This window comes from Pezoporus occidentalis, unplaced genomic scaffold (assembly GCF_034315485.1).
Source record: "Pezoporus occidentalis ecotype Australia unplaced genomic scaffold, CSIRO_AGI_Poc_V1 ctg79, whole genome shotgun sequence".
NCBI lineage: Eukaryota > Metazoa > Chordata > Aves > Psittaciformes > Psittacidae > Pezoporus > Pezoporus occidentalis.
Genome location: NW_026916147.1, coordinates 3,089,823 through 3,103,765, shown reverse-complemented (window position 1 = coordinate 3,103,765; position 13,943 = coordinate 3,089,823). Strand labels below are relative to the sequence as shown.

General features: G+C 38.8%; 1 protein-coding gene across 6 annotated transcripts in view; it reads right to left on the bottom strand.

Annotated features, from left to right (window-relative positions):
* Positions 1–13,943, bottom strand: part of ZNF827 (zinc finger protein 827) — a 109,420-nt gene that overhangs the window by 31,029 nt on the left and 64,448 nt on the right. For all 6 annotated transcript variants that reach the window (XR_009961617.1, XR_009961618.1, XR_009961619.1 and 3 more), the window contains exons 6-8: positions 9,316–9,564; positions 8,563–8,620; positions 3,966–4,069 (exon numbers count right to left, since the gene is read on the bottom strand). Coding sequence is in view for 3 of the 6 variants with exons in the window: in XM_062602847.1 (XP_062458831.1) it covers positions 3,966–4,069; positions 8,563–8,620; positions 9,316–9,564 (411 nt within the window). In the remaining 3 variants the exon portion in view is untranslated. The remainder of the gene's footprint in view (positions 1–3,965; positions 4,070–8,562; positions 8,621–9,315; positions 9,565–13,943) is intronic.

The window sequence follows — 13,943 nt, the reverse complement described above, 5'->3', positions numbered from 1 at the left end:
TTTTATACTACGGTAATTTTTAAGCAAACTGGATTTGATCAATACCATTTTATTTTATTTCCTTTTTTTGAGTAAAAATGAGCTTATTTGGATGGTAACAGTAATACAGAAAGGTATGCTCTAACTACAACTTTGTATGGTTATTAATATACAAAACACCTTAAAAAGGAAGGGAAGTAGTTCCCTAAATCTATCCAATACTTTCAAACTGTGTACTATAGGAAACTAATTTTTTGCCTTCTCAGAACATTAAGAATTCACCACAGATTATCAGGGGGGTACCATAACTTCTGCAGGGCTGTTGAGTCCCTTCTGACAGCTGTTTGAGATTTCACTGTCATTTCCTTGGGTACCAGACTTAAAATCTACTGCATGAGAATCACATCTGCCTGTGATACTGCTGCTGATCAGGATTACAACGCCTTTTTCAGGCCAAATCCATGTCTATGTCATTACTTAGTTAGTTCGGGTTTTTTTCTCCAGTAAATGCCCTGATGAGTGCATTGCTCTCACCCATCTTTTAATACATCTTTCCTAATTATTTCATACTCCTTGGGGATCTTACATACTCAGTGCCCTACAAAGAGTGCTCTTCCTCTTAAATACCTGATGTTGCAATTTTCTTATAAACTGGCTATGAAGAGCAGGGGTGTGAGCTGAGGAGGCCACTAAACTGAAGATTCAAGGACTAAATTTTGAACAAACCACACTTAAAAATCCTCTTTAATAGCTTCAGCACAAGAAACCCCAGCATTTCATTAGTGAAAGCAGTATCAATATGTAGAAATTTCAGAGTATTAAAGAATTTTGAGAGCTAGAATAATAAGTGAAACAATTCAGATTACAAGGTCATATGCCTAGAAAGTAGAAACAATTTCTGTCGCATGCTGAAATCAGCTGAAACTGTAAAGAAAAACATGCTACTATCTGATTAGAAAATGAACTGAGAGTCATCAGCATGTTGTAATTACAAAGATCAAGATTAATCAGGAGGGGCATTTCCAATATACATAGAGAAAACTGCATGCTGCTGAAAAAGTAATCTGTAAGACCTCCTGTAAAACAGCAGGTATGGTTCTACCTACTTATATTTGCAGAAATTAATTTCCCTAAACAGGCAGAAAAAGGCTATGATGTCAGCCAGGAAATGGAAACCCTGTCATACTAAAAGAGACTAAAAAACATTGGCTGGCTTACTTTTCCGAGAAAGATTAGGGGGGGTGTAAGATGGAACATCAGATAGTGAACATCACAAGGGAGAAGAATTATCAAAGCTGAAAGGCAGCACTGGTGAAACAACAACTTGGTGTGAATAAATTCAGACTGAAAAGAGAGTGGTCTCAGCCCTTCAAAGGGATGAGCTTCAGAAGCAGTGTTCTCATACTTAAACCTGCAACAGGTTTAAGATGGAGCTTGATAATGAATGAGCTTATATAATGTTGTTACCTATTATAGAAAAGAATTGAATTTGACACGAGATATCTTACTCTCCTATGTTCCTGTCACTTTTCCCAGTTCCTTGCAGCTAGGGTGCCAAGAAGTTTGCAGACAGAAAGTTGGCAGGAGTCTGTGGATACAACCACCCATACTGGTGCTCTCTTGGAAAGAAGCACTACATACGTGGGGTTCAACCAAGGCCACCCAAGATGAACTGGCAGCAAAGTCTTCCTCATGCCACCCTGCCTGACTGAGTCAAGTCTGGTTGCAGAAAGCCAGCACTGAGAAGCAGCTCAGGCCCCATGCTTGCTCATCAGACTCTGCTAGCTGTGGTGACACTGGCACAGAGTTGCATTTTTGGATATGAGCACTGCTTAATGAAGGCTCTTGGCCATGAGCAATAAATCTACTTGGATTTTAGTTGCCGACTTGGAGATAACACTGGACTGCAAATTGCCTGTAATTTTCTTATGCTGTTCTTTTCTACTTACTATCCGCTTTCAGGGTTAAAGTAACCCAAAACAAACCTCAAGTGAAAGCACACACAGGAAAGCTCCACAGGACACGACACACACATTTTCATAGCATTTTCTGTTACATCCCATTGTCATTTACAATGATTTGTTACTGTTTCTATACACTACTTTCTTCAGGCATAAAGTTTCTTCTGAGTTATCCATAGCACTACATAGACTATTTCTTCTTGAGAGGCTGAAACTAGTAGGAAATCTACCTATGGGTATTCTGCTGTTCTTTTACATGAATATCACACTTGTAATTGATTAAAAATTTAAACCACATTCCTGGTGCTACTGTGAAGTTACACTTCAGGTCCAAGGATTTATTAGTAAGCTGAGAAAAATCAACATATTTTGAATGACAGGGTTGTTCCAAAAATAAGAATAAAATAAAAATAAAGTAGCAACTGGCATTTCATTTTCAGTATATGTGCCACTATTAGATATGCTGAATATTAGATATGCTGCTACATATCAGAGTCTTATACTCACAGAGAAATATGCATTTTTTATAACACACAGACGTATCAAGCTAGTACTTATATTCCATAAGACAGATTATGGGGCAGCACAGACATACAAAACCCAGCTCCTCAGAAGCCATTCTAACACTCCAGGATGTCCTGACCAGCTAGATACTTTATGTCTTTCAAGTGTATGATTAAACATGTCATCAAAACCCATCCACAGTTTTAGTGGCCTCACTTAAAATGAAGTCTTACAGAGAATTAAAATTCTTATACATTCATCTTGGTATGATGTAAGAGTATTGCTGCTAGAGGCCATGTCCTCTGAGGTACTGAGCACTGCCTGAGGAGTCTAAGAGTTCCTGTCTTTCATCTGGGTATATGAATATTCCATGTTATGCCAAGGCCAAAAGCCAGGATTGAAGTGCTAACCCGGATTACATTTTAATACTTAAAAGCGCCACACGTGATTTGGTTCTCCTCACTCAAGAGTTACAAAATCCACTACTTCCTTGCAAAAGTGTGGCTCAGGCTAGCTTGAAGACCCTTGTCCTTATGTTACAAATCTTTTTCTTCCTGCTATGCGTATTTACCCTTAGACAGCATCTAGCTCTTACCCTCATCTGCCACTTCACAAGCTGTCAAATGATTATTCAAGCATTAAAAAAAATGAAGGGTCTGTTAAGTTGTAAATTAAGTGACAGTCTATAGCTGAAAATTAGCAATAACATGCCCAAATCTTTATTGATCGCTAAGAAAAGGTGAATAGCCCTCCCTAGCTGGCTGTGTAATTACTGACCTTTAGAACTGAGAGCAATTAATTTAAGAACAGATAGCAGTGAAATAGCAAATGACTTATTTTGCAACAGGATAGTAAATGCATCTGTCAAATTTTCGTATGTGTTCAGTGCCATCTTGAACAGTATTGTTACATACCTTTATTTTCCATTTTATTATAGAATATAACCCAAGCTACACCTGGATATAAAATGCCTGTCAACTAGTTCAGAAGATCAGTGGAAATGTACCTTCAAATACTTTGACTTTTCAGTATATCTTAAGAACCCCTTATCTTTCCAAAAAGGCTCTAAATTGCTATTAAATGCAGGAATACTGTATTGCCAAGCTCTGCCACTGTGATACATGTACTGCAAACATTTCATCTGTACTCTGAAAGACGGAGGTGGATTGGCCAGTAACAGGAGAATAACAGCTAGTAATCTGACATCAGTCAAGTTCCTTTACATATAGGAGACACACACACAAAACCCCCTTCCTCTGCTAGTACTGACTTTAACTTGTTATAGACTATTGCAGAATTCATGAAAATAGCAGTGTAAAGACTATTAATATAAATACTTCAGCAATATTTAATTTTTTTCTTTTTATTCTTCATAACAAGCACTTACTGTCATGGGGAGATTGTGGCCTTCTGACAAAACAAACTACATTTTAACAGCATTGGTCAGGTGGTGGAGTTTCCAGTCAGAAAATTCTAAAAAGCTACATTAGGTGGAAGTAATGAAAGAAAAAGGTATCTGACCTGGTGCAGATGCCCTTCCATGAAGAGCAGTGTCATTAGGCAGGAGATCTTTTGAGTTGGAGGTGAACGGTGATTGTCTAAATGCGTCTTCAGAAAAGAATGGGCTACAGGAAAAAATAAGATGTCTTTTTGTACACAAAATAGCAGTTAGCAGAAGAAGTAAATACGATTTTTGACCTTAACATCTTAATATTATAACAAATACCACCTTGTTAAAAGCCCTGTTTCATTTACAGAATTCATGCTGAAAGATATGCACACTGTGAGGAAAGGTGGGGAGAAGAGGTATGCCTTGGTAAAATTGCATCTCAGAGTGAAAACTGAAGTTGTCCCAAAAGGCTTTTACCTACAATTCAACATCTTAGATTGGCAGTATCACAATACAATCTGGATCATTAAAATTAATCCTTCAAAAATTTGTATTCTACTGTTGTATCTGGAGATGAAAATCAGGAAAGATGGAAAATATTATTATTTAATAATACAGTATAGGGAATTTTATAAAATGAAACGTTTCAAATGTGAGCTGAAGATGCTGAATAATTCTTTTGACATGGCATTCCGTGAATGAAAGGAACTCCACGAGTTTGATTTTTAAAGCAGGAAACAATTCACATAAGCTAACTGAATGGTTACTTCCCGAAGAGTATTAAGTGCAAGACTTATCAGCTACTTGACTCCAAAAAGTTTTTTTTTAATTTTGGTTTTAATTAACAGGCAGTAAAAAGTCAATTTATATAATGAATTGGCATTTCTGTCAGTTTTCTGTTTTACGCTCAATTAAAGATCCTAACAGAGAAAAGAATTCCTTGTTACAGTACAGACAGACATCAGTAAGAGATATATCAAAAAGTTCAAAATGGAAAAGGACATTCTTTCTTGGAAAACTGCTTACTAAGGCAGTGTATTTCATCTGCATGCAAACTATCAGTTTCTTCTAAGAAAAATAAGAATTACATTAAACATCATCTCTCTCATACTGAGAATCCTTAACAAGCTGTTGTATAGTAGGTTATTTTAAAGGTGCAGGACAGGAGGCCAGCTTGTTTCTGCAGCCTGTTCTTATCCAAGAAGCTTTTCCTGATAAAGCATGTACTAAGAGGTCTTACAAAGCACTGCACAGTGGATAGTCCAGATTCAGAAAGTACATGCCAGCAGCACCAACCAAGTTGACCCTACCAGTCCAGATACTCAAGATGTCAACCTAAACAATGACACTTGCATGAGTTTTCCCTCTTAGAGTCTATCTGCAGAGGGTGAACAAGGTGCTCCGCACTGAGCCACATGCCAGATCTCTTCTGCCTTTGGGAAACTTGTTGATAATTAGTTAACATGATCATGTAAGACTTTTGTCAATCATGTAATTTGCTTTCCTGTTAAGTTTTGTGGCCATTATTCATTTTGTGCTGTTCCATATGTGACAGTTAGTGGGATATTTTGGTATTTCTACAAAAAGTTGAACATAACCATAAACACAGTCAGTGTTAGGTTGTGCTGCAGATGAAGTCATGAAGCTGCCCCAAACCTGAACAGTTCAGTGTTTGCAGACAGCTGAACAATGCATAATACTCAAGAAAACAAGTCATCATGATAAAGCAAACCAGCTCCAGCCCACATGTACAAAACTTTTTCCAAGACTTATGCTCCTGCTCAGGGGTGACATAATATAAAACAGACTGAAGCTGTATAAAAATATGGCATCATTTATTGCAACAATACTCTCATGGCTTTAATAATGATTTGAAATAAAAACACCAAATAGAAAAAAGTTTTATTATTGTTGTAACTCTTCAAAATCTTCTAATCTTCTCAGGTTTCCATGTTGACCTTCCTGCTTCTGCTTTAGATTTAGTCACTGGGACACTGCTCATTGCTGGTTCTAAGCAAAATGGATGATGCAGAGCTTACCTATTTCAAGGTTAGGCCATATACCATGAACAGGTTGCTGTTGAAGACTGCATCTTGATGTGTCCTAAGGGTTTCCCTCTCTGCCATCAGCCTCTGGTGAATTACAGAACCATACTTGGATACCTCTTTTCTGCCTTTCTCTAGAACGGCAGCTGAGCCTCTTCAGTGTTGGCCCTATTATTATTTTAATTACAGCAGATATGTCCTCCAATTTCCAGTGCAAAGTATGAAGGGAGGAGTTCCTGCTTCATAGTAAGACATGACATAGATTGTTCTCAGTGTGCAAAGTCCCTTCAGATGAAGATCAAGCTTTAGGATTTTTTTTCTGGCTGCACTTTTCCAGTTTTATGGCTACACAGTCCTCTAGATGAAAGCAACTTATTTTGGCATCTTATGCTGGCATATTCACTTCAAGATCATTTGCTTCTCCTCTATCTGTCTTCTTATCACAGATGGCAGGCTCTACCATCTCTCTCAGCCATTGAACTGTGAGGAATCCTTGCCAGTTTCAGCTGCTTAAGCAAAGTCATATGCTCACAAAGTCCAGAAACACTCACAGGAGGAATAGCAACAGATAGGTGACAGTTAGAAATGTTAATATGGAGTAAGACAGGAAAAACTGCTTGGATATCTCATCTTGCTGAGCTTTGCTGATTTAAGACTCACCAACGACACAGCTTAATCTTTCTGCTCCCCAGGTACACACAGGTGGATAACACTGACCTCACCTTGGCTCTCTGCAGCTGTCAGGTTGTGAATCAACAACTGTGTTTCAAATGCCTGTCACTACTCCAGATGTAGGCTGTGAGCCAAACTGCGCCACCACATTTTCTTGATGCAGTCTGCGTGCCTCTATCCTCCACTGGCTGCTCCATCACGTCCTATTTCTGAGAAGGTGTCATACCCTTACCAGTAAAGACTTCCAGCTGTTTGGTTGGTTTTGGACGGGTTTTTTTTGTCAAAGTCTTTCAAGTCAATCTCTTCGAATTGATAGGATTTAGTACACTGATTCACTTCCCCTTAAGAAGCTCTTCTCATTCACATCTTCTTCTGTTGACAGGTAAGATAAGAAAAGCACCCAGAAGAACTGAACCAGGCACCTGGTATTTCATGCTCTGATGGGTTAGCAGCCATTACCAGGACTCCTCAGTAAAACTCAGGGCAAGTTTGACAAGAGCCAACTGTGCTACACTCTGAATAGTTGGCAGCCAGAAGAAGGGAAAGTTATCTTTGAACTGTCCTCAACCTTTTCAGTTTGAATTACCTTTGATAGATCCAAAAGTAGCTCTGGATTCTCACACGTCCTGCTGGTAATGTCATGAGATACTGAAATCTGTTTTCAACTATTTGTCACCCCCTCCCTGCAGTGCACACTGGATAGTTAATGAGTAGCTGGAGAACATATGCATTTATCTCCATATGTATCTCTCAGACTTACGCTTTTTAAGTACTCACAGGAAGGCTTTGCAGGCTGCATATCCCACAATTTCCCAAACGAGCAAACATGGGAAGCGTTCACTGTAGCCAGAACTTAAAAGCTCGATTTAATTATCTTTCAACTTGTAACATCAAAAAGTCCCTAATGTACATTTACTGAGCTGGTCAGTTTATAAAAACTGAATTATTTATTTATTGCAGTTACCATGAAATGAATGAGATAGACCTAGGAATTTAAGAACAATGCAAAGATCATTTCTTCTGCAACAGAAATGCTTTTCAGTTTCTGCCTGGACAAAGTTGTCTTAGCAGTGAACATACTGCAAACTTCTGTAGAAGGGGCTGCAGAGGCAGAGAAAGTCTTACTCTGTCTTTGAAGGAACTCGTTGTCACTTCAGTGTGCTCAGCCTCCAACCGTTCCACACTGTTTAGCGAACTTTTGGGTAGGAAAGAATACTTTCCTACTTTCAGGTAGGAACTCTTGCCAATTCCTGCCTACTCCTCACCAAGGGCTCCTAAATATTTATCAGTTCTAGCTACCACTTATTACATAAGACCTTTGAATTTTCCCATAGGGACACTTTGCTGCTCATGTATATATAAACAACACATGGGCTTGTTCCTGGCAACAATACTGTAAAGTGCGTATTTCTTTAACAGCATGTGCTGTAAATGGATCATGTTTTTAATTCCCAGGTAATTCCATTCATCATATTAACGTGACTGTAATCTGTAATAAAGGTTTCATTAGCGTTGCCTTACAGTCTGACTGTTAAAAACTCATCTCTGAAAGTCATTGAGATGATAGAAATATTAAAATGAAATTTTATTAAAGAAATCAAGTTTGACAGAAGACTGAATCAAAATCACCTCTTCTTACACTGGCCCATGTCTTAAAATCCAGTTGTCAGTCTGTTCTTCCCTCAAGCACTGAATGTACTGTGCAGTTTAAGTTTCAGTTTTTGTAGGAAAAAAAAAAAAGAAAAAAAAAAAGAATTCTTAAAATGATGTGTGAATGCCTGATCAGAGGAGAACAGTCATTTGGGTCCAAAGGCCTTTTTTCTCATGAACTCTAAGCAATCAGATCCATAAGTGTAATTTTCCAGATATAAGCTACATGACTCATGAAAACAACTTACATTTGTAATATCAGGTCACATTTGCAGGTGACAGACACATTTGAGTTCACATGGCGAAACAAAGCAATGCCATTTACACTATAGCTTTGCAGATAACAATGGACTGCACTTACCTGGTTGTAGTTCTGATGGTGTTATCTTTATTGTGGTTGTGCTCTTTGCTCACCTTTTCTGCAGAGGAACATTCATGGGGGTTTGTGATTAGCATATATCGCATTCTCTCTATCAGGTTTTATTCAACATAGCTGTATTAATGCTTTCTGATAACAGCATAACCCACAGTAATTTGGGGTAAATTGTTACAGCATGATTAGAGAATGGGCATAACTTTATTTAAACTAACACCAGCAAATTTTTTCAGCTTCATAATTTGGTGTTAGTGCTTTATGCAAAGTATGCAATACAAGCATTCATTAAACACAGTGCTGATATCATTGCCTTTATGTAATAGCTGAGGTTCACTTTCTTCGTTAAGAGAAATGGACAGTGCAGACCCAGGAACACTGCATCCTGCAGCCGCTGGCGCCTACGCCAGCAGCTGCCATCTATAGGCTCTCCTATACTCCAAGGCGTGGATCAACGAGTTGTCACAAAATTATTTAATTAGCTTTCAAAAATACAGGAGTTGAACTCCAGCTTTTCTAATTCAGTTCAAATATTGTGAACCTGACCTGTCACAGTGCTCTAGAGCATATGCTAACTATGGGGGACATCTGGCAAGGCCTTTCTAATGTGAGGGTAGAAGGGCTCTAATTCTTACTATTTTTCAGCCATAGCAATTTCATGCTTTGATAGCACCTTAATGGTTACACGCAATCTTTTTTTAATGTTTAAGTTCAACTTTCTACTTTTTCCACTGCTTTTACCTGATAACTGGAAGAGCAGCTCGGATGCCATCTTCACTGATATATCTTGGCTGAAGAGATTTCTTTCTGGCAGCACACGGCCTTCTGGTGCCTTCTGTATGTGTTCACTAATGTCTCTCCCTAATAAAGTGCTGTAGCCAACATTTTGGCTGGGTTGGCTGGGTGACACTGAAGCCTGCGAATCATGAATGTCAACTTCCATTGGTTCTTCCTTTATCTTTACCATCTGGGTTTCCTTGTAACTCTCAGCTGCAAATATGTATGTAAAAAAATAAACAACCACCACAATTATTTAATTAGGCTACAATTTTTCAGAGTACTCAAAGCAGGAATCACAATTACAACATTATAATTTGTATACCGTAGCACTGCAAATGGTAAGGGCAGCAAGCAGCTGACTGCCACAGTATTCTTTTGGGGGTTATAAATAGAAGCAATCTCTTGAAAATAATTTTTCAAACTAGAGAGCAGGAAACAGTTGCATATTTGTAAATATGAGAGTTATATCGCTTTCTATGAATACTGGGTGATCATACACCAGTTAGTGAAGCTTTGTTTTTATTTATTATATCAAGGTACAACTACACCAGCTCTCCAAAGGTGGGCACTGTAGACCTCTTACAAACTCTTAATCACTCATCTGCTCCTCTTCTGCTCTCTCTCTTTTATGGAAAATTCCAGACAACTGTGTAAGGAACTGGTTTGTTATATCTGCATATGCTTTCAAGATGAGAGAATTATTCTGGGGCCCACACTTTTCTGAAGTCTAATTTTGTAACAAGCCTATATATTCCCTCGTACATTACGAGATCCGGTAACCTCAATGACCAGTTTCTGTAAGCCCATATCCTTCCCTCCCTGTCTTCCTCTCTAGTGTCCAAGGCCTAGCAAACAAAACCATAGTCTAGAAACCAGTTTGCAGTTTACTTTCTATGCTTGAGATTCGTCAGGTGTTGCTGAATGCTCTGGTTTGGCTGCAAGGCAAGTGATCATTTTTAATTCAGAATGAAACTTCTGAAATCTCAAAATCAAGGTTCCAAGATCATTTTCCTCCCACACCCCAAACACCTACACAGCCCTTTTGATCCAGACATTCTGCTGTTGGTGTGAAAGTTTCAAACACCACCAGAACTTTTGTTCTCAATTACCCAACATTACAATGAATCTCAGTACCAAAACACAGTTTGGTCATCCCTGATAACTAGCTAGTCAGCTTGTTGGTGCCATCTTGTAGTCTTTAGCCAAAACCCTTTAGCACAAAGGCATATGCATTTCACCTAAATGTAAACTGGTGTGTGTCACCAAGTCCTTTTTCATTCCCCTGGCTTTTCCCTCTCCCCATCTTCCTGTTGTTCTTAAGTGGAGGGAAAAAAAAGAATTGAAGGCAGGAGATAAAAGGCACTTGGATATGTTCCAGGGACAATTTACATGAAGTGCTTTCAATCTTTCCTTGTGACATTTTTAATCCTTAAACATATAAACGAATTATAAAAAACTTTACCATCTATGATCCACCAGATGCATTTCAGACTTCAGATATCTTCATAAAGAATTCTCAACTGAAGTCAAGTTAGAAATACAATATAATCCCTTTTTTCTCCTGGTAAGCAGATTTTTCTTCCCCCCTTTTTTTTTAAATTTATTTTTATTTAAAGCTTCCATTAGCCTCTTATTATAAAACCACAGAACACTGCATCTGTGTTTGAAAGTGTAAAAATAGCATGCTGTGCATTGAAAGTGAACACAGAACAGCAAAGGAACGCATCAGGTAACACTGTCAATCAAAAGTTCAGGTAACTCCACAAACAAATGAGTTCTTCAGATGCCTGACAGACCGAGCTCTGCACCCAGCTGCCAAATTTAGGTGCAGAGTCAAGCTGACCTTTGCTGCTCTCTCTGCTTTTAAAATATTCTTTCTATTTCTGTTCTTGCTCCACAGTTTAATTCCCAGTCCTGCAAATGCTTTTGTATCAGACAAACTGATCTGACCCCAACTAAGGCAAGAGTCAAGCCATACTGATGACCTTCTCCCCCTTATAATCAGCTAGCACTCCAACTGCCCTAACTAAATTTACATATTTGATCATTTCCTTTGACCTTTATCTTCCCAGCTGTGCCCTTTTGATCTGACAGAATGTCCCTGCCAAAGATGAATCCTGTCATACCCTGATTCCCAAAAGCAAACACACAGAGAAGACTGAAGGAGGGTATTTATGATAATTTGACAAGAGCTAATGAAGGGGAAACAGAGTCAGTCTGTCCCATGAGCAGCAATCAGAGGCATACAATCCAGCTGTGCTAGATTTTGTGCTGGGAAAAGACTGTAATTAAGGTTATGCCCATACCCATCTCACCACACAGGCACAGTTAAACTGTAAATTCTTGAAGATTATTTTCCCTTCTGTGCTACAGACAGTGGAATACATTTGTGGAGTAAGGTGATACCCCTTATTTCCTTACTTAGGTATCTCACACGGTCATAGCACAGCTAAAGTTTTTCAAGTCAAGGGCTGGTACACCGAAAGGTCTCCTGGTTCAAATAATTAAAATCATGATAGCTTTGGCTTCTTTCCACTTTTACATTTCTTGTTGAATAAGTGCACATAAACTGCAATGTATCAGAATACAATGCTAGCATGGAAGAGTAATTTTCTTCATGTCAGATTTTTGTAAAAGTACAGACATCTAATTCCTAGCAAAAAGCAGCATGGGATAAAGACTTAAGCAGCTCTGAAGTATCCAGACCGTCATCTCCTAAACATGGTCTGCTATTCATTCAAAACTAACCTGGATGAAGCTCAAAACAACAGCAAGGCACTGAACATAGCTCATCTGGCAGAAAATGAACTAAATCACCTAACGTGTGTTTTTTCTGCTGTTAACTTTGTGAAACAGAAAGAGCTTAACAAAATGAGACAAAATTACTTCATACATGATGTACTATCAAGTCACAGAGATGCTGTTTCTTTACAGAGCAGTATGACTTTTAATCAGCTGGTCTATAGAAGTCTCAATGAACTTCATCATATTCACACTGACTGAGACAATTTTCCGCATCAGATATGAAAAACGCAGTATTGGACAGGCTTTTTCCAGGAGAAAAGTAATTTCTTCCACAGCTTTCAGGTTCTCTGGCATTCACAACCACAAGGAATTGCAAAGTAGTGGCACTTGCTAAAAAAGCCAAACAAAACTGAAACATAGAACGATACCTGTATGACCCTAAAGCTCAGGTTACAGCATTCATTCCCGGTGGCCTGACACTGCTACCTGAAGAAGGTGTAGCAGTAAGAGCATCTCTGAAATTTAGTGTTAACAATGCCTCTCTGCAGGCTAGGACAGAGACTGACAGGTTTTAGAAAGAGCTTAGTCAAGCCGTGTCTCAGAAAGTTGGGACTAACACAATTCAATGCAAGTTGTGCACAAGTCTGCAATGTGCCCTTGTGGCAACCAAGGCTGACCATGTTTTGGGCTGTATTATCAAAACTGTACCCACCAGGAGAAGAGTCTTACCCTCTATTCTGCACTTATGAGATTGTTTTTAGAACTGTTCCTCATTTGGGGCTCACCAGTACAGGTGACATCTTGGGACACTGACATCCTGTGGCATGTTCAGTGGAAGGCTACCAATACAGTCAGGGGACTGCTGCAAGATGCCAGAGGAGAACAGCTAAGAGAACCAAGTTTGTTCAGTTGCTCATATTTGCTGAAATGCCCATCAGCTTTACAAATCAACTTTATGAATCAACTTAGACAAGAAAGCCTTTCCCATATGTCTCATAAATTGGACTCATGTACTAGTTTTCACAATCAAGCAGACAGGGGTAACTAGTGGGTCAACTTGTACTGACTTCAAAAGCTTTCAGTATGAAGAATCAGGCATTTTGTTATGCTAATTGTTCTGATTTGCTAGAAATAAACATGCCCTAAAACAGCTTAAATAAAACCTCAGAGGTAGAGAACAGTTGGCGAGCCCTGAAGGTTCTGCTAGAGACACAACAAGTAACATCTGACATTCCCTAGGGTGCTGTGCTTGATGCTTTAGTTTGCTAGTTTGTTTTTTTGTTTTCTCAGACTGCTGTTTTATGTAAGACAACGTCAATGGGCTTCGAATCAATGTAACAGGGTCTTGCTTTAAAAAAAAAAATCATTAAATGGATCATATTTGTTAAAGTGGAACCCCTGAATTTTGTGACTGTGGGATAGTTTCACAAAAATGCAAGCCAACAACAACAAAAAAGATTAAAGCAGTAGACTAATTTGAGTTGTGACACTCATCTGCTGCTCCTTCAATTAAATGTTAGGATTATGGTAGTTACCTCAAACACCCTACCTGCAAAACACCAGCAATCCCTCAAAACATAGATTAAGAAGCATTTGATAAAAAGTCTACAGACGCAGTAAGTAGTTATTTTACAACATATTCCTATCTATCCAATCTCCCAGTTCAAGAAAATTCCAGCCTAGTATTTCTGCAGCAAGATGTACTTCTGCAGAGAGCCTGGCTCCAAGTCTGCTGTCTTTACAAGCTGACTCTTCAAAGGCAAGGGGTCTGCAAGAGGCCCTTCTGTAAATACTGTGCATCTATAATCCCTTGACACTTTGCCCACTTTCCATAGCTCTGCGGC